General features: G+C 39.8%; 2 protein-coding genes across 3 annotated transcripts; one reads left to right on the plus strand and one right to left on the minus strand.

Annotated features, from left to right (window-relative positions):
* Positions 1–995: 995 nt before the first annotated feature.
* Positions 996–7,374, minus strand: LOC124134722 (protein SPO16 homolog). 2 transcript variants are annotated; one of them, XM_046499764.2, is made up of 6 exons: positions 7,138–7,374; positions 6,187–6,304; positions 5,596–5,697; positions 4,032–4,110; positions 2,229–2,346; positions 996–1,422 (listed from the first exon to the last, which is right to left on the minus strand). In XM_046499764.2, the coding sequence occupies exons 1-6, from the start codon at positions 7,235–7,237 to the stop codon at positions 1,295–1,297; spliced, it is 645 nt and encodes a 214-aa protein (XP_046355720.2). In that variant the 5' UTR covers positions 7,238–7,374; the 3' UTR covers positions 996–1,294. The 2 variants fall into 2 exon arrangements, with proteins under 2 accessions (XP_046355720.2, XP_046355719.2); XM_046499763.2 differs by having other exon boundaries at positions 6,121–6,304.
* Positions 7,375–11,579: 4,205 nt separating this feature from the next.
* On the plus strand, positions 11,580–16,502 carry LOC124134721 (EF-hand calcium-binding domain-containing protein 1-like). Its single transcript, XM_046499762.2, has 5 exons — positions 11,580–11,664; positions 12,062–12,348; positions 13,146–13,308; positions 14,078–14,152; positions 15,649–16,502. The coding sequence occupies exons 2-5, from the start codon at positions 12,067–12,069 to the stop codon at positions 15,762–15,764; spliced, it is 636 nt and encodes a 211-aa protein (XP_046355718.1). The 5' UTR covers positions 11,580–11,664; positions 12,062–12,066; the 3' UTR covers positions 15,765–16,502.
* The last annotated feature ends 3,565 nt before the right edge of the window (positions 16,503–20,067 follow it).

Below are 20,067 nucleotides of genomic sequence, written 5' to 3' on the forward strand. Positions count from 1 at the left end.
CAACCAGGAAAGAAATATAATAATCCGATGAAATGCTGTCCTTAGAAGCATTTTAAGAAAAATAACATGAAAGCTCATAAGAGTGGCAATGAGTTTTCTGTACATCTGAAAGAAAGGTCCAAATGACGACACAACGCCTTGTCCATGTGGGATGTTTAAAGCTCTTTATGTAACAGTTGCTGACAGTTGTTGAGTGGAAGACTGCCACAGGGAAGATGTTGATGGGTAGGTTTTGTGTTCCTGAGTGATTAGTAACGAAGATGAAAGTAAAAAAGAATTATTGAGAAACTTGCAACAATCAGATAAACGTGATGATGGTCCTATTGCCATTTAACATGTAGTGCATCTCTCTCTCTTTCTCTCTCTCGAGTTCTCATCTGTATCAAAGTGTATATATGCCATGACCAGATCCCTTTGTTTTATTGTAAATCATGTATCTTTATTCTCCTTTAATCACGAATATACGACAGCATCCGACCCGTGGGGATTCCGGGCTTGGACATAGGTCCCCAGCAATCCAAGCTTGTGGTGAGAGGCGACTATTAGTGGATCAGGTGGTCAGGATCGCTGACTTGTTTGATTACATGTAATCTTATCCCTATTGCCTGGGTCGATGCTCATGATATCAATCATTGGATTGTCTTGTCCAGACTCGATTATGTACAGACTGACGTCATATTGCTGCATGGAATGTTGCTGCAGGTAGGCTAACGGGTTACGATCTAGATTCATGAAAACATGTTCATTGTTTCATATAGCTGTGTGACCCGTGAAGATCCGGGGTAGAAGAGGTCTTCAGGAACCCATGCTTGTCGTAAGAGGCGACTAACGGGACCGGGTGGTCAGGCTCGCTGACTTGGTTGATGCACGTCATTGATCCCAATTGCGTGGATCGATGCTCATGATATTAATCACTAGATTGTCTGGTCCAGACTCGATTATTTACAGACCGTTGTCAGCTGGAGTGCGTCAGACAAAAAAGCCCCACACAAACGTCTTATCCACAGAAGACGTTTATTCTGTACATCTTTGACAGTATAAAAGAGTGGCTCTACTCCATGATAATTTCAAGTCTTGATATGGGTGTTGCAATACTTGCTTTGTAAGAAACGTGCTCATTGTATCTGTGCAATAATGGACATTTCTGATAGCTGGATTGAAACCCATCATACAGTATGAGTTAGCAGACAGATTAAGTGAGATTCGACGGTCATGAATCCAACCTCTCAGGGCTACCCTTTGAGTAAACGTAAGATAAATACAGCTCATCATCGATCACACAGCAACGCGAGTTCTATTTATGAAATATGTCCAGTATTCGGTCTGCAGTGTCGGTATCGAGGCTACAGTTGAGGAGATCTTCTCGAGAGGCGGACGCCAGCTGTGCCAGGTTACCGATTCCATCCTGGATAAACTGAATCTCTGATGAGGATAAGGAAGTGTAATATTTAGGTGCAAACACATCAATGTAGTGTGTGTGTGTGTGCGTGTGCGTGTGCGTGTGCGTGTGCGTTCCTATTGCCGTTTCTCCTCGATTATGTTTGTAGGTTTATCAGCGCCATACCCATGATCATGGGTTTCACCAAAGTGTCTTCTGGCTTTTCTCAGACTTCAAACTGACATGCCGTTGATGGGTACCCGTTAGTGAATCACAGAAGACGGCTGGTATCGGGCAACATGTCCTCATGGACAGAAATCGAAAACAAAACAAAAACAGAAACATCTTGTGGACAGACACATGTGCATCTCCAGGGTGTAAATACTGAAACTTTAAAGTGCAAAAGTTATTTGGACTGTGAATACAGCTGTGTGTGTAACATAGACTCTCTTACACCGACTATGGATACTCAGTTTAGAAAACATATTATCCTGAACACATATAAGATGTTTTACAACTGAATACTGAGCTTAGCACTATGCTACCACGAATATGCCCGGATGTTACAGGAGTGCTCTTGCAATATTTACATTGGGAGTGGCGCCATCTGGATCGAGTCCGAACGATACGGTGTCGTAAAATCGGCCATTTGTACCAAGATGAATTTCATGTTAGTTCAACCTGTCCATTATATGAAGAAGTGGGAAGATCGTTTTCACTGAAGCTTAGCACTTATGTGTCTGTTTGTGTGTCTGTGATAGAACCGAAGTACTGTCTTAAAGTCTGAAGTGTTCTAGTTGTCGCCTCTGTAAAGCCCCCTCCCGCAATACATGTGTGAGGTGAAGGATACGGGGTTCCGTGAGGCCTAGCTGTGTCAGGGCGGCGCCAGTGACATCTCCACACATCGCATGCGTGAGAACACCTTGGAATCTCCTGGTCACGACTTCTCCCATAGGCTTACACAGTGACTGAAAAATAACGTGTTTTAATTTCTAGCAGAGTGTATTTCACATAAACAATAGATCTCACTGATTCGGTAACTGTTTGCAAACAGTGTTCGATACCTCTAAATTGAAAATGTTTATATCCCAATTGGTAGAATGGAGATAAACCTAGTGTGACTTCAATGTAAAGTTTTCCAATTACGATTTGATAGCTGTTTAATCTTCAAATTCGAACTTGCTCAAAAGGTAAATATGTCCAATCATATTTAAGAATACATTTAACTGATGAAGGTATGAAGCAGTTGCAATCAGTTGTATAAACGTTGGTGTTGGCCGTAATGGTCAGAAGATCATGGAACAAGCGACTTGTTTAAACATTGGTAACTCTCACGCTGCAGGCATCAATATTCTAGCTACAGTAGAACACGGATATAACGAACTACAAGGGACCAGAGAAATCAGTTCGTTATATCCGTTGTTCGTTATACACGTTTTCGCTCGGAAACGTCCGCCATCTTGGATAAGAGAAAACACAATACACGTAATTGCAGTGTTACACTGAAATCTTCATGGCCTAATTTCACTGCAAGTTCGTCAGCTTTGGTCTGCAGTAAGGGACCACTAAGCGGAATGTTTTCGCTTCTCACGACTTGAAACCATTTGAAGTCGCCTACGTCTTGGTGATAGGCAGCTCGTAACGTGTGACGATGGCCTACACCAGACAAACCAGTGATTGATGTTATAATAACGCCCAACGCCATCGGGATACGATGACAAGAAATCAGTCAAGTCACATAACCTGGCCATCCGAAGCATTTAGTAGCATCTCACGACAAGCAGCTTTTCACGATTCCAATGTGAGTTATGCGTTACTCGATGCCCTAGATGCGTCAGTGAAATTTCATGACAATATGTTTATTTTATCAAGTAGGATTTCGGCCATTTCAGCCAAACGTCTAGGACTTGGGGTGGATAAACAGAGTAAAAGAATACTTTATCGCAAACCTTATTATAATACTATGCATTAAAGATGTAACTTAAAAGTATGTATGCAAACTTGGAAAACATTGTCATTAATTTCTTTGTATCAGCATTGTTTATTTTGGATATATGCAACATTCTAAATGGAATTGGTTTGTAACAGTAAACACGGAACATTATTGTTTAACTGTAATTTAGTTGAATTCATGCATGATAGATAGTTTTAACGTTTGTATATGTGTATTTAGAAAAGGTGGCCATCATATATAGTGTGAGTTAATTGGTTTTCAGAAACCCATGCTTGTCGTGAGAGGCGACTAACCAGATCGGGTGGTCAGGCTAGCTGACTTGGTTGATACATACCACCGTATCCCAATGGCGTAGATCGATGCTCATGGCGCCAGTCATTGGATTGTTCTGTCCAGACTCGATTATTTACAGACCGTCTTCAACTGTGCGACTTATCCTATTGTCAGTGAGTGACGTTTTCTTCAGTTTGATTTAACGCAGCTTTAAAATGTATTTGAGTTATATCAGGGCCTGTCAGCTTGATGTGGGCGGAAAGCCTCCAGTAATGTAGGTCTAAGGCGGTTACCAGTTTTGTGAAACTCACGAGCACGGATTTGGTGCTGACAAACCTAGAAACATTACCAGGGCCAATGTGGGGTTCGTTCCACGATCATAGTTTTCTAGCACGTAAACGAGACCACCTACTAGCAAGACAATACCTTGGAAATGTTTAACATTGCTTGGATACTCTCTGCAGGGGTGTGGACTGGAATCATTTGTAGAGAACTCGTCATATATCTAAAATACAATATAAATAGTTACAAGAATTATAATGAATATAAGTTATTGATTAAAAGACACTACTGTCACAATAGTAACTGCTAGGAATATGTTTGGAAATGAAGAAAATCTATAACAGCCTTAAGGGGCGAAAAAATGTCTTTAAATTAACCTCTTTTAAAGTCGCTGGTCACATTTTTATGTTTGTAGGTTATTATCAGAGAATAGCCTCTCTGGGTAACTAGAACAATGAGAACGCACATCCTTGAACCAATTCTTTGAACAAGACAAAAAGTGAGCAGGGCTCAGTAATACCCCCGACCTCGACATCAGCTGAACAAGTTTTGATATTGGAGAAAATCCACTTATCGAAAGTAAACTTTGCACAGCACATCCCATAGTGGTATAAAAACAGTACCCCCAACTGGAAAAGAATCCATTAAGTTATAGGTAAAAAGTAAAACAAAATACAAACATCAAAATCAAACTTTGCACTGCACCTCTCCTATTCGTACAGAACGTGTAAATAATCTCATAAATGTGAAACATATCCATCGTTCTCAATTATAGGTCGCACAAATGTTGAAGAATAAAGTTGTATTTTTTAATAAATTCAAAAATATGGAAATCAAACTTCGCACTGCACCTCTCCTATTGGTATAGAAAGTGTTCACCAAGTTTGAAAAGAATCTATGTAGTAGTTATCAATTAATGGTCGCACAAATGTCATGGGTAGAATACTGGATATTTGGAATAAGAACCAGACCATTCTTGTACAAATGTAGCATGTCTTCCGAGTAACATATACAACTGCTATTTGTTTATCAAAAGTGTAAGTAAATAAAACCCGGCTCTGGACATGACAAGAACATCAATATTTCCTGCCACTGTGTATCCAGTTCCGTTTAAAAATGTGATGTAATGAATTCCCAAACAGAGAATAGGCTCACATCTACTCAGATGGTGGGCATGTGCAAATATATATTATATTCACAAGGAAATTTTGGGAAATGCAAACGTTTAGTGAAAAGAGCCACTGCCAGCAAGCTCAGCATCAAATACTTGAGGAGTATAGGTAACAATGAGATGCATGTCTTGTGCATGTTACCAGTACTTCTATGCAGAAGCATGGCGCCCGCGGTACAGTAACAAAAATCAAAAGTGTTTCAAATACTAGTATATTTTCAAAACACATAATTGCCACAATTTTAATACCCGTCCTTTTATCCTTGGTTTCCTAGAAAACCTGTCACCATTGTATTAGGGGTCGTGTGCACAATGTCCCGAAGATTCAACAAGGGCAATAACTCCATATAAAATAAATATTTTCGGTGTGGTCTCCGAACAGTCAAAACATGTAGTCAGTATTGATGTATTCAAAGCATCCTTGTATCCATAGCCCGAAAACTTCCATTGAATTTGAAGGGAGGGAGACCAAACCTCCCTGCCTGACCCCACTTCGTAGCTTGGATAACATGCTCATCAATGAACGTTAACACTTACTTCTCTTGTATCGCTGAGAAGACGCACTGTTCCTGCTCAGCGTGGCACGGGGCTTCAGCCAGGATGTAACAACGGCGGTGTACTTGAATAAACTTGTCAATACTTGATGATAGGAAACAATATCACTATTTTGAGAAACTGGGTTATACTTATTGAATGATGGTTGCTGGGGTATATACGTAGTGAGTAAAAACATATAACCAAAACATTGTCATTCTGATCTTCAATTTGAAAGACACTTATCGTATATATAAATAATATAAAGTTGTGATGTCAATACGTTTACGTATAATATAGATATAGACTCCTTTCATGAATAATAATAATTATTATCGAGCATATGAAACATATATTGTACATATACTATATCTCTCTCTATTTACCTATGTTTATGTCTTCATTAGTAGAACCCTACAAGCATAACAAGTAATATCAATGCGCCTCTGCACAATATCTATGTATGTCTATATTTTTATGTACATGAAAAATATATAGTCTAATATGTGTTGATCAAATCAAAATGACCTGATACGTCGTGTGGATTTAGAAGCAGCTGCAGCTGCTAGGTAGAAAACAGAAAGCCAGGCCAACCTCTCCCACACCTCTGCTCTGATGCAACCGTCGCTGATGACGTCTTTGAGATGAAGGATCATAAAAGCAACACCCGACATGGGGAAGATGATGCTATTGTTGGTGACGCTCTCTGAATCTGTAAAGAGTATGTAATGTGTATTATAAAATGTGTATACCTAATATTCCAGTATATGTGAATTTTACCAGGCTTATCTCTCTGATAGCCTTCATCAGTTCATGGTGGATAGCGTGTCTACCTGGAGACCGAAGGTCGGATGTTCGACGGTGGCCTCGCCATACCAAAAGGTGTTAAGAGATGGTACTAAACTGTTACCCTTGCTGGTACTCAGCATTAAAAACAAGGACTGATCGGCTCTGGGTCAGTATAATGTGTCTGAGTGGTGTATCAATGTTAAACTACATAACATATAGCCCGGTCGAGGCGTACAGCCCGGCGTCTCGTCTGTTTAATGATTGCACAGTGGAAACTCACTTTAAAATTCTACAGTCATACAAAAGATACATTTACAGGTCATTAAAAATCACAAACATATCACAGTATTGGAGACCCGGTGTCTAATAGAAGACAGGTTTCTATAGACAGACCAGGCCGGCATGTATTGAAGGTTAAATAGAGCAAATACGGCATCTTCACGTTATCATTATATGTGTAATATTAGTCACTGGACAAAGAAGAAAATATTGAGTAAGTGAGTTAAGTTGAGGTAGATGAGTTTACACGGCGTGTCAGCTTTGTTACTGTGAGAGAACGGCACGACGTTAACCGGACCGACGTACATACGTACAAGTAGGTTTACTGTAGGATAGGCCTACTGGATCTACTCAGGCGAAAAGCCACGAGTACCGACTCTCCGTTGTTCCACAAAAACAGTGCTGACCGATCCGAAATCATTTGCCTGAATCTGAGATTTGATCCTGTCACGACTAAAGGATCCCATCTTGACTTACTTCGAATTTTGAAGTTCTTTTGTCGCAGAAGTCGACTGATTTCACTCTTTTCCAGCGATTGATGAAGAATAACTGGCCAGGCACCCACTGGTCCGGCCATCGCGATGAGGATACAATCAAATTGCCTATATATCTGAGAAAAGAAGTAAAGGGATGTAGATTAGTCAAAAGTTCAGAAGAAATTGGATATGACGGTGTTTAGATTCAGCTTGGAGTTGCTTCTGCCACTTCCGCTGCCAAGGGCATCAAACGAGAGTTATCTCTCCTTTTCCAATTGGCTGTCAAGCTCCTCACGGCGATAGCCCGGTCGCGGAGCTTTCTATACTATGTTATACGGAGAGTGTAACGAAGGTGTCATGCGCTGGGAAAGGAGCTTGATTGGCTGTCATATCTTGATCATTTCGTTTTCTCCTTGTAATAGTTTTTCTGAAAAGTCTAAGTGACTTATGGGTTATTGAATAGAAAGTACATCCATTTCTATGTTTTAAAACAATTGTTTATAACATTTCACATGTGGTCTAATTTATCGTAACATCCTCGATATGTTGTTCTGTTAAATTATTTGTATTTAAACCCTGAAATGCACGACATAGAAAGTTTACCGCAATAGTGGGAGGAAGACAGCGTTCTACGTGCCACATGGAGACATGGAGTACGATGTCACACTCCGGCGCAGTGGTGACTTTGCATAACATAACTGCCACAGGCTAATTTGCATATCACGTGACGGGACCTTTGTCTTGTTTGTAAACAAACGCACTTATTCTGAAAACAGATTAGCCTAATTTTCACATGACGCTGGCCTGTGGCAGAGGTACTATGCTGGCTGCATGGATAGGAGAGTTGTAAGATGTAAAACGGAATGAATTGTTTAACAAGTTTAACAATTATTGTTCATATTGGTTTAAACATGTCTCTGTTGATTAAACATCCTAAAACATTTTTGGAACAATATTTTATTGTAAATTTAATTTGTTTGCCATAATCTTTTTCTTGTGATATATATGTACGTGGATCCAGGAGGGGCACCTTTAGAAATATACATTTAGACATTTCATAGTGATTGGAAGGTAAACTCATTTGGTGATGTTTCAAACAAAACTATACCCGAATACCAAACATAAATTGCTTCGTGGTTCATTGACATTCATCATTGTCGTATAATGGATTCAGGAAATGTGGAACAAGGGTTTTATATCACACAGAGCACATGACATACATGCAGGCAGACATATTGGAACTCCCTCCTTTCTTACTCCCTAACTGAAGAGTACATTTTATAAAATAAGCTGTCCGGAGTTATCTCCCCTAGACCATACAATGAACACATTAAGCCGTCCGGAGTTATCTCCCATAGACCACTACATCGAGTCTACATAAAGACATAACAATCATGTATCCGTATCTCCTCTAAAAGCTGTACTACATAACGGACACATACTCGGCACAAAAAGAAACTGTGCATATGATTTTATCGTGATTTTGGCACCAGTGTATATTTGTTTGTTTGTTTAGGTGTTCTTTAGCGCCACACTCAGCAATTTTCCAGCCATATTACGACTCTTAATATTCGTGACTGACACCATGGGCATCAATCTACGCGAATTGGATACGATGACATGCATCAACCAAGTCAGCGAGCCTGACCACCCGATCCCGTTAGTTGTCTATTACGACAAGCATGCATGGGTAACTGAAGACCAGTTTTGACCCTGAAACTTCACGGGGACAAAGAAAATAAACAACAGTTAATCACCTAAAGACAACCTCAATATAATTTGGTGGTAGTTATACCGAAATATGGGTGACTATATTCTGATCAAGAGAGAATCACTTCAACTTTAGCATTTGAACGCTTACTTTTCTTGTATCGCCGAGAAGACGCCTTGTTCCTGCTCAGCGAGCCTGTCCACCCGATCCTGTTCGTCGCCTCTTACGACAAGCATGAGCTTCTCATTACCAGGGTCTTCACGGGTACTAGTATACATTACATACATTTATATACATTTCACTTGCCACGCACTAAAGGAAAATGTGCATATGATTCAATTCGTCGATCGTGTATTATAAATTAAGAACATTTTATGAATAATATTTAGTACGTTATCTTTGTACAGATCTTTATGAAATAGTGTACAAGAATTTATCTACATACATACGAAAAGAGTGTTGTCGAGTTGAGAACATTAATATAGGATGTATAACGTTTCTTTATCGGAGTATTTGTTTGTTTTGTTTCAGTGCTATTTAACACACGAGATTCACATTATTAATCTTTTCTGTGTGTGTACATATATTCCTTCGTAGGTACAGGGGGGACGGATGGCCCAGTTGTGTAAGGCGTCGCAATTCGCTGTGCAGAGTTGCGTCCCTTGGGCACGCCAGAAACCTATGATTGTGGGTTCGAATCCCGGTTCGCCCCGATTATGTTTCTAGGTTTGTCAGCACCATACCCGTGCTCGTGGGTTTCACCGAAGTGGTAACCGTCTGAGACCTGTATCACTTCGGGCTTTCCTCCCACATTAAGTTGACACACCGTGATAAAACTGAAATAATGTTAAAAGCAGCGTTAAACCCAACTCACTCACTCGTAGATACATTTTTTCATTGTTTAAGTCACTATTTTTAGTCTTAAAAGAATCATGGTATCTTCTGCGTTGTATTTATAAACGTATGACCTGCATTAATAGTTTTTAAATATCAAAGCTCCCATTGGTGTAGCTACGTCACAGTTTGACCAATCATCTCAAAGATCGACATTACTTCGCACAAACATCCTCCCCCTGATGGTAGCCTAAACTCTGCCATTTTCCGAGGGAGGCTTAACGATAACCGTAACAAAAGAAGCCTGTCCTTTTATCGGCCTTGAAGATGCTCATATGTCACACCGCGTGTACAGTTGTCACATGACCTTGTCATCCATGTCACGTCGTGACGAAAACTGACAGCTGAAGTAGATGGTGTTAGACAGGTGTGACGTACCGTCCGAAGATTGCCAGGCCATGGTGCAAAACTGAATGTTTCACGTCCCATGCTGTCTATCAGCGAAACATTGTTTGTCCATTTACAGTGTATCTTATCCACATGGAAGAGAAACAGGTTCAAGCATTCCGAGTTACCAGTTCACCAACTTAGCACGCCTGTTTAAGAACAGCGATAGCGCTATAAACGGAAAACACCATGCAAATAAGTGGGGAGAGCATGGGAGGCTTGAGATGTGTTTAATATAAAAATAACCTGTTCCTGAAAATGCTGAAAAAATATTTTGTTGAGATTTTACCTCAAAGGTAAATCGTTCACTGAACATACTGGGACTTATGTCCTGAATAATAGGTTGTGGGTTAATTTGGTTGCTTAGGTCCTCATTTCAGAGCAAAATAAATGTATTGTTTTCAAACACTGAATAATATTCTTTCGAAAAGGGCACAAAGTCTTGTCAGTTCTATAATATAACGTTGTACAGGTGAAGTGTGAAACGGACACTGTGCATAAGAAAACGTACAACTTTGTGGATACCAATTTCTGGTTTGCTGCATATTGCGGCGTTTCGATGTAGATTCTTACACCGTTATCAATAATAGCAATAAACCAGAAGTTGTTATCCATAAAGTTATACGTTTTCTTGTACTCATCAACTTCTAAAATGCCAATCAAACAGTTGAAGTGGGTGAGTGAGTGTGGTTTTACGCCATCTTTATCAATATTCCTGCAATACCACGACGGGGGCTTACACAATATACCATTGTCGGGAATCGAACCCGGGTTTTCTGCCTGACAAGCGAACGCTTTAACCACTAGACTACTCGACCGCCCCAAACAGTTGGACACTGTGTAGCTACTGACAGCTTCTGATATGCGTGTGTTTTTTGTTGTTGTTGTTGTTGTTGTTGTTGTTGTCTAACGCCACACTCATGATCAGCAATATTCCAGCTGTATGACGGCGGTCAGTAAATAATCGAGTCTGGACCAGACATTCCAGTGATTGACATCATGAGCATCGATCTACGCAATTGGGATACGAAAACATGCATCAACCAAGTCAGCAACCTGACCACCCAATTCCGTTAGTCTACTCTTACGACAAGCATGGGTAACTGAAGACCTGTTCTAACCCGGATCTGATATAATAATGGACACACATTGACAGTTGTATATTTAAACACATAAGTAATCAATATTGTTGTATTGAAAAAAGTATTAACAATATCATTTCTAAAGGAAGATTATATAATACAAAAGCGGTCGAAACATGGTAAGAAATTGATTCGGTTATAACCTAAATGTTTATAATTAGCTGAAGTAAACATTGAGTTCGCGAGTTACCATAGACAGAAAATTTTCATCTTGGCCTGAGATGCGTGTTTGTGAGTCAGTGACGACAAAGCTTCTGTTCGTGCATCTACAATGACCTGCCACCCCCGCATGGTGTCGGGCACCTGCCCCTGGTGTGTATATATACCGGTGGGGGACCCTCACGACAGACATACTCATACACTGAACACGTCGTTACACCGCTCCAGTAGCCAAGTGAGTATATAGGGGATGTTGTGTCATGTTTTTTCTGTTCCATTTTGTATATGATTTGTTAATTTTGAAGATATGATTTTGCATTCTAGAAGCTTTGCCTAGAATAATATTTTTGGCATGCTACCATGACAAAGTCTTGATTCTTGGGCGTTAAATCAATCACTCACACGAGATAAAGAAACATAAAGATACTGTTGTACTTGTTTGACTTTGTCCTTATTCTTGTCACAATATACCTGTTTCGCTTCAAAATCGTAATCGTAAGTTTTAATGGAGTTTTGTGCCGCTTTAGTAATATAAATTGTTTTCCATATCGATCAACATCTTCAAAACTCTCCGAAACCCTTACTTTTTTTTGTAAAAAAAAAGACACGATGTTAACGGTTATATTTTCCAGGCACGATGAAGCTCCATAACAGTATCCTGATTGGCGCAACTCTACTTGTGTGTTGCCAATCTGCGTTTCTCGGGAGTTTGTGGCAGGACCTAGGACGGGAGTTTACCAACATGGGGAAGAGCATGGCCAAAGATCTGATTAATGTTGGACTTAAAGCTGTCAATCAGACCATGAACATCGGCTGCAAAACTGCATGTCCCAGACTCTGTGAAGACAAAGTCGGCATGTACTTCTGTCCCTTCGTCTGTGTGCCCCTCTGTAACCGAGGAAAGCGTTCAATCAGAAAGGTAATACGGGCTTGCAATTGTATGCATGCATGCACTCACACACATGCACAAACAAGCACGCACGCACGCAAGTACAAGTACGAACATACATAACGTTTGTCAGGCTTTGCTCCACTTTGTAAGGAGTTTGTAGTAGCCAGAGACAATGCAATTGATCCATTATCATTTAATAAGCTCAGTTATGTTAACATGTAATTGTACCTCTATATTTTCCTACCAGAGATAAAGCGGTCGATCAAATAAAATTAAAGTTAATTTATATTATCTGCAAATCCGTAAACAGAAAATCAACTAAAATGTGTGTTTAACATCTATCAATTGTTGGTTCGGTTTCCGTTACGTTGAGGATATAACGTTCAGGGTTGATTGATATGGTCTCAATCTACACAGAAGGAATCGCCCAATAGTGAAATCTTTTGTTGTGGACATAATACAAATGGGTTCCAAATCGTTGGGTTCCAAAGCTTCTGCACCTTCTTAAAGTTTGTCCATTTTCCAAAGTCACACACATCACACATTATACCTCTATGGCATTATGTAGTGTCCACAACAACAAAATTCACAATTTCTCAATTCCTTCCATTACAAAAATGGGTTCCAGATCGTTTGGTTACAAAGCTTCTGCACGTTCCTCAAGTTTGTCCATTTTCCAAAGGTCACTCATAACACAGTATACCTCAATGACATCATATAATGTACATAACAAAAGTTTTCACAATCACACAATGTAAGGCCAGGACGTATCAATCAACACTCGTATGTCCATCATGTTCACTTTAATGGTTCTGCATCAACAGGGCAGCGATTACCGCGGACATCTCATGCCCATGCCCAACAAGTTCTCGGCCTATGATCTCAACGATGATGGTGTGGTCAGTCTCAAGGAATTCGCCTTCGTTACTGGGCACACGATGGACCAGGCTGACCTCAAGACGGTCTTCCAACTGGCTGACAGGAATGGTAAGGAAATGGTATATTTTACATGTCTGTTGCAATGTGTACTAAATGTGTACTTATATATAAGTCGTTTGGTTGGTTGATTCGTTTGTTGTTTAACGGCGCACTCAGCAATATTCCAGCTGTATGACGGCGGTCTGTAAATAATCGAGTCTGGACCAGACAATCCAGTGATTGATATCATGAGCATCAATCTACGCATTTGAGATCGAAGACATGCATCAACCAAATCAGCAAGCCTTACCACCCGATCCCGTTAGTCGCCTTTTACGACAAGCATAGTCGCCTTTTACGGCAAGCATGGGTTGCTGAAGACCTATTCTACCCCGGATCTTCACGGGTCTGAAGTCTGGGAGGCAACTTGGTATCCTCTGCTACTAATATATGCTTTGTTTGTTGTTTAACGCCGCACTCACCTTTTTCTAGATATATAACTACGGCCTGTGAATAATCGTGTCTGGACCAGACAGTCTAGTGATTGATATGATGAGCAATCACCCGTGCCATCGGAGTACGATGACAAACTATCAACCAAGTCCCGATCCATTAAGTCGTCTCTTACGACCAGTGTAGGTTGCTGGGGCAGGTTCTAACCTGGAAACCCTGCGGGGTATTGACATTTGCAGTATATTTTAAGTAGTCAGACATTGCGACCCACCTGTTGGTCACACATATACAGCTAAGTAGATAACCTAAATTATCAGAAAAATATGTTGGGCACATATTGGACTTGAGTACACCTAAATGTTTTATTTCTATTTTCAATTTTCAGGAGATAATATCCTCACATCTGGCGAACTTTATGGAGGACCGTTTGTTTTCGAGATGGATGTCAACGATAACGATTGTAAGTTGAAAATGCTTGAATCATTTATGCACCAGCAGCTGTGGTATCCGGCTTCGCTTTGTCTCTCTGAATATTATTGGAACAGCTGAGTTTTCTCTTGCCCAAGATAACGTTGAGCCTGCCCATCTTGCGTTAGGGTGTTTTCTTCTTCTGAATAATACTCCTACGCATCTGTAAGAATGAAATTTATATGATGGATCTTATCGTATTTATTTTCTACTACATCACCTGCTGTATTTTTGACGGGCATTATAATATAATCATGTAATATATAATCAATTATAATCACCTGGCGTGAATTGGAGACTCGACGTCAGTGATAAACATGGGTTCAAACAAAGCGACCATAACGCAAAGACGATCATTATTTAGCATAGACTTGCAATAGCCGTAACGCAATGACGGCTTTCTGGAACTGGGCCTCGCCTGTGTTTCTTCAACGAAGTTTTGGGTTATTCATGATATGCTTTCTAAATGGGGGTCATTCTACTGTTATATAAGCACTGCCTTAATTTGGAGACTCGCCCGCTGTTCTTTCAATTAGTGTGTGACCCAGCGCCTTTCAAAACAAAGTGCGTTAATTTGATTTCTGCAGCTACACTCTATTCAAAAGTATGATGATAACAGCGACGGACATAGAATAATCTCCACTGTAATAAATAATATGTACATTCATGTCATTTATGAATGAGGCCCGTGAAGATTCCAGTGTAGAATGTGTCTTCAGCAACCCATGCTTGCCGTAAAAGGCGACTATGCTTGTCGTAAAAGGCGACTAAAGGGATCGGGTGGTCAGGCTCGCTGACTTGGTTGATGCATGTCATCGATCCCAATTGCGTGGATCGATGCTCACTGGATTGTCTGGTCCAGAGTCGATTATTTTACAGACCGCCGTCATATTGCTGGAATATTGCTGAGTGCTGCGTTAAACAACAAACAAACAAACATTTATGAATAAACAACGAATAATATGTAAAGAACAACAGAGAAAAACCCTCCTTGCAGACGCTGTCATATAGCTGGAATATTGCTGAGTGCGGCGTTAACAACAAACAAACAAACATTTATGAATAAACAACGAATAATATGTAAAGAACAACAGAGAAAAACCCTCCTTGCAGACGCTGTCATATAGCTGGAATATTGCTGAGTGCGGCGTTAAACAACAAACAAACAAACATTTATGAATAAACAACGAATAATATGTAAAGAACAACAGAGAAAAACCCTCCTTGCAGACGCTGTCATATAGCTGGAATATTGCTGAGTGCGGCGTTAAACAACAAACAAACAAACATTTATGAATAAACAACGAATAATATGTAAAGAACAACAGAGAGAAACCCTCCTTGCAGACGCTGTCATATAGCTGGAATATTGCTGAGTGCGGCGTTAAACAACAAACAAACAAACATTTATGAATAAACAACGATTAATGTGTAAAGAAGAACAGAGAGAAACCCTCCTTGCAGTCATGTTTATTGTATTGCTTTCAGACCAGTACTGCCAGTACATAGTAAACAGAAGGGCAAAGAGCGTTCAGCAGGAACACTCCCAGTCTGTCAAGACCAAGGCTATTAACCTGAAGAAGGATATTACCAATAAGCTCTAAATCCGAGATCCAGGATTCCTTCGTCACCACTCGCACCGTCATTCGCTTGTCCCATAATGACACGAGTGGTCAAGGATGGTGCAGCATTCCATTGCACTTGCTGGATATGTCTCCCATTGCACCTCTTGGATATGTCTCCCATTGCACCTCTTGGATATGTCTTCCATTGCACCTCTTGGATATGTCTCCCATTGCACCTCTTGGATATGTCTTCCATTGCACCTCTTGGATATGTCTTCCATTGCAGCTCTTGGATATGTCTTTCTCCATGCTGGCATAGCTTTGTCTATACCTATATTTTCGTTTATATTGCCATATCAAAAGTTCGAATTGGTGAAATTTACAATATAGTAAATTTCACCAATTCGAACTTTTTGACATGTTGAATCTTTAAGGGTCTTTTCTTTAATCAAATAATCTTTCGGTAAAAAAACCCATGCTCGAATTAATACTACTATATTTTAAAAAATAGAACGTAGTAATAAGTAATAAGACGTGATAAGTAAACATTTTATTAGTAGTGAAATAGATTTATGTAAAAGAAAAAAGGACTGTTCTGTAAGTAATTTACCTGTAAACCAAGCAATTGATAAAACATTCAAAGATGTTTTTTTTGGACAGAGCTTTGAAAGCAAAACCTAGGATATTATTTTTCTTCAAGCACATTGCCACAAACAATTATTTTTTATGCAATTGTTAGTTATTGGGACATGTTTTGTGAAATAACATGTCCAATTCCTCGTTTGGCAAAAAATGTATATGTTTGTCTTACATCTGTTTTTATAAAGTTTATAATAAACACACTTTTGAATGAAATTCGTTTTGTCTGTCGATTATAAATGTAATACATGTACATGCTTTCACGTATTTTAGAATCGTGATGGAATTAAGAGGGGCAAGCTGGATCGGAAGGTCACATGTGAGGCTGGCTGCTTTTGTGCCATCGTACACTGCCTAGACCGGTGCTCATGCTTTCATCCACTGCTTCGTCTGGCTGCGAATCGATTCGTTATATTACGCGCTGATGAAGTGTAACATGAATAACGTTCGGCGTAAAGCACCTTTTACTCACTCACTCACTCTCGAATTCAGAAACATTATTTTCAAACCTTGCACATGTATGAGTCCGTGAGTGAGTATGGTTTTATGCCACTTTTAGAAACATTCCAGCATTATCACGGCATGGGACATCATAAATGGGAATCGAACCACCCATCGGCGTGACGAGCGAACGCTTTAACCATTAGGCTACCCCACCACCTCTGCGCATGTGTAGTCTCATGACAAGGAATAGGAACAACTATAACGGTGGCAAAATCTTCAATTCCTAATTCACTGGAGGTTGCTTTGACCTTTCTTTCATATCAATAAGCATTTATGTCCAAATCATGATATAATTTGAGAAAAGAGAATTCCCAGTGATACTGTTTTTTTTCATATTCTCTACCCTAATTTAATGAAACGAAATAGATACCTTATAACATGTCTTAGAATGTGCTTTCTGAAAGGACTTCTGTGAACCCAAAGAGGAATTGGACAGTTTATGGATGTGTACGAACTTAACTTGATTTTCTGCTTGGATTTCCTTAACGTCAATGTCACACTAAACGGATATTAAATGTTATTACTGCCTTCTGGCAATGTAATTAAAGTCAGATCTGTGACTCTGATACTTCTCCTCTGACTCTGGAAAATCTGACTACACGCCAATATAAGAACGTTGAACCATGAGCGAACGTTGACCGCCTAATCTAAATGATAGTTTCTTGAGCCAATAAGACGGATGTGTCATTCTTAAAGCATGAATATCTTTAGATTCATGCAATGTAATGTTTTATTGACTTAAACGACATAATCAATCGACGTTTAATGCTACATTAGATAATGCAATAAAACGTACTAGGCCAATATGACGAAATTAATGCTGATATGAAAATCAAGCGTGAGGTCTTATACTTTCTTATTTCGCACTGACCCTCTTTTTAATGTCAAACTAAATGACACAGTGATCGATGTTGCCCTTATATTTCAGAAAGACGTAATAATTATTTTTTACTTAATGTTTTATCCTTGAAAACTGAACCGTACGTATTTTTTATATACTTTCTATATCTATCAATAATTTGTTTTAATATAATACTTGACATGTTTGATATGGAGACATGCAAGACAAACTATGGGCGGTGGGGCAGCCAAGTTGCTAAAACGCTCGCTCGTTGCACCGAAGATCCGGGTTCTATTCCACATCTATACCAGCCTAGTAGTGATGTATCCTGTCGTTATTTTGAAGGAATGTTGCTAACAGAGACATTAAGTTGTACTCAATTAAGTACGTCATGATGGAAAACTCAAAGAAGCGAATGTAAAATCGTTAGAAACCCATGTGGTATGGCATGGTATTTGGATTTTAGGTCTACTTGTGGAGTGAGCGAGTATGGTTTTATGCCGCTTTTAGCACTATTTCAGCTATATGACGGCGGGGAATACCAGAAATGGGCTTCACTCATTCTACCCATATGGGGAATCGAACATGGATTTTCGGCATTACGAGCGAACGTTTAACCAGTGGGCTATCCCACGTCCCCTAGGGTGACTTGCACAATTTAAGGTATATTTGCGCCCAACACATCAAATGTCTTTAAACAAGAGCAAAGTCAGCAATGTAAATGAGATTTTTAACCAGTGTGCTTCGTGGTCTAGTTTTTAAATTGAAACAGCAAGTAATCACCATTTAATTTCTGAAATGTAAGAGCTCATTTCATAAAAAAGCAGATCAGACAACACATTGAAAAAAAGTTACAATGGGTTAATAGTCAATATACAATATATGTATACATACAACATAATAATTTCCCCAAAGCAGTCAAGAAGTCTAATATCGCCCGCCGAATTGAACCATAAAATATGTTGGGGACCAAAATTGTAATTGGATAAAATAGGCTGCACTTCTTAAATTTAATCCGATATTATTGTGGCCTGAACATTTAAGTTAATAATGCTTCACTGTCTTGGGAATATTTCGTCACAGTGAGTACATAGGGGGTGACCTCTTTATTAACGACTACGGTAAGCATTTAACCCACAGTCACCAAGACGAAGTCTAGTCATTATGACGTTTCTTTCGTGGAGGAATTGTCCTATTGTTTTTACAGAAGGATAAATCGAATTCATATGTCGGCCAGTTGGCCTAGCATCCCACAACTGTCGCTAGCTTACGGTAAAAGATTTTGATAAAATAAAGTCGATTTCTTTTGGCTGGGGCCTGATTTCTGATATTGTTACCTCAGGATATTGCAAGCCAGATTAGTCTGCTGTCTCATTTCCATGCAGCCCAACATGAACTGGAACCCACACAATATCACACGTAATATACTTTGAGTTCAACAAATCTATCCAACTTTAATATTTAACAAACAATGTCAGTCCCTGAACCACTGATGCCAGATTCAATTGCTTTAACAGCCGTCATGGAGTCTGTAATTATAACCGCCTCATGACCATTTTCATTAACCCATCTTAATGCTTGAAGAATAGTTCAGCAGTAAATACTAAGAGATGCTCAGTTAGCCTGAACACACTTGAAATGCCAAAATCCGAATTCTACTATGCCTCAGCAGAACGTAACACAGCCGAATCTTTTAAGGCATCAGTAAACGTGTGTGAAGTTGGCATAATGTTCATTGAAGTCCTGAGATATGGATTATATAACATTTTGGTGAGGTTTTAATGGGGTTTAACGTCGCGTCCAAGATTATTGCACTTATATAGCGACGTGCATGTACGTGTGTGTGTTTGTATGGCTGCTTGTACTAGTCCGGACTGATGCCGATTGATAATGCTAGCTCACTGAGATACCATGCCGCAGTTTAACATGAATACCTCACTCAGACACAGTATACTGACTCCGAGCCGACTAGTCCTTGCTTTAGCCCCTTAATGCCGAGCGCCCGACAGGGTAACAACAAGTACCATCTTTTAACGTCTTTTGGTATGACGCGGTCGGGGATCGAACCCCGGACCTTCCGCTCTCCGAGCGGACGCTCTACCACTAGACCACGGAGGCGGTCTATAACATTTTGGACTTATTCTTGTTAATGGTTGAATTGACATCATAGCAAAGCCGTGGAGCAGTCAAGAAGCCGAATCTGGAAGTGCAGAGGAATCAACTGGGTTGCACTGTATTACCTACTCCATGCTTAACCGCAAGTTTCTGAACGCTCAAAGCGAAAGGGACCTTGCCATCTGACCAATCGCAAATCACATACTCAACAGTCATTAATCATTAGCTGAATTAGAGTTGGAT

Source organism: Haliotis rufescens, unplaced genomic scaffold, assembly GCF_023055435.1.
Source record: "Haliotis rufescens isolate VD_foot unplaced genomic scaffold, xgHalRufe1.0.p SCAF_4, whole genome shotgun sequence".
In the NCBI taxonomy this organism is placed as follows: domain Eukaryota; kingdom Metazoa; phylum Mollusca; class Gastropoda; order Lepetellida; family Haliotidae; genus Haliotis; species Haliotis rufescens.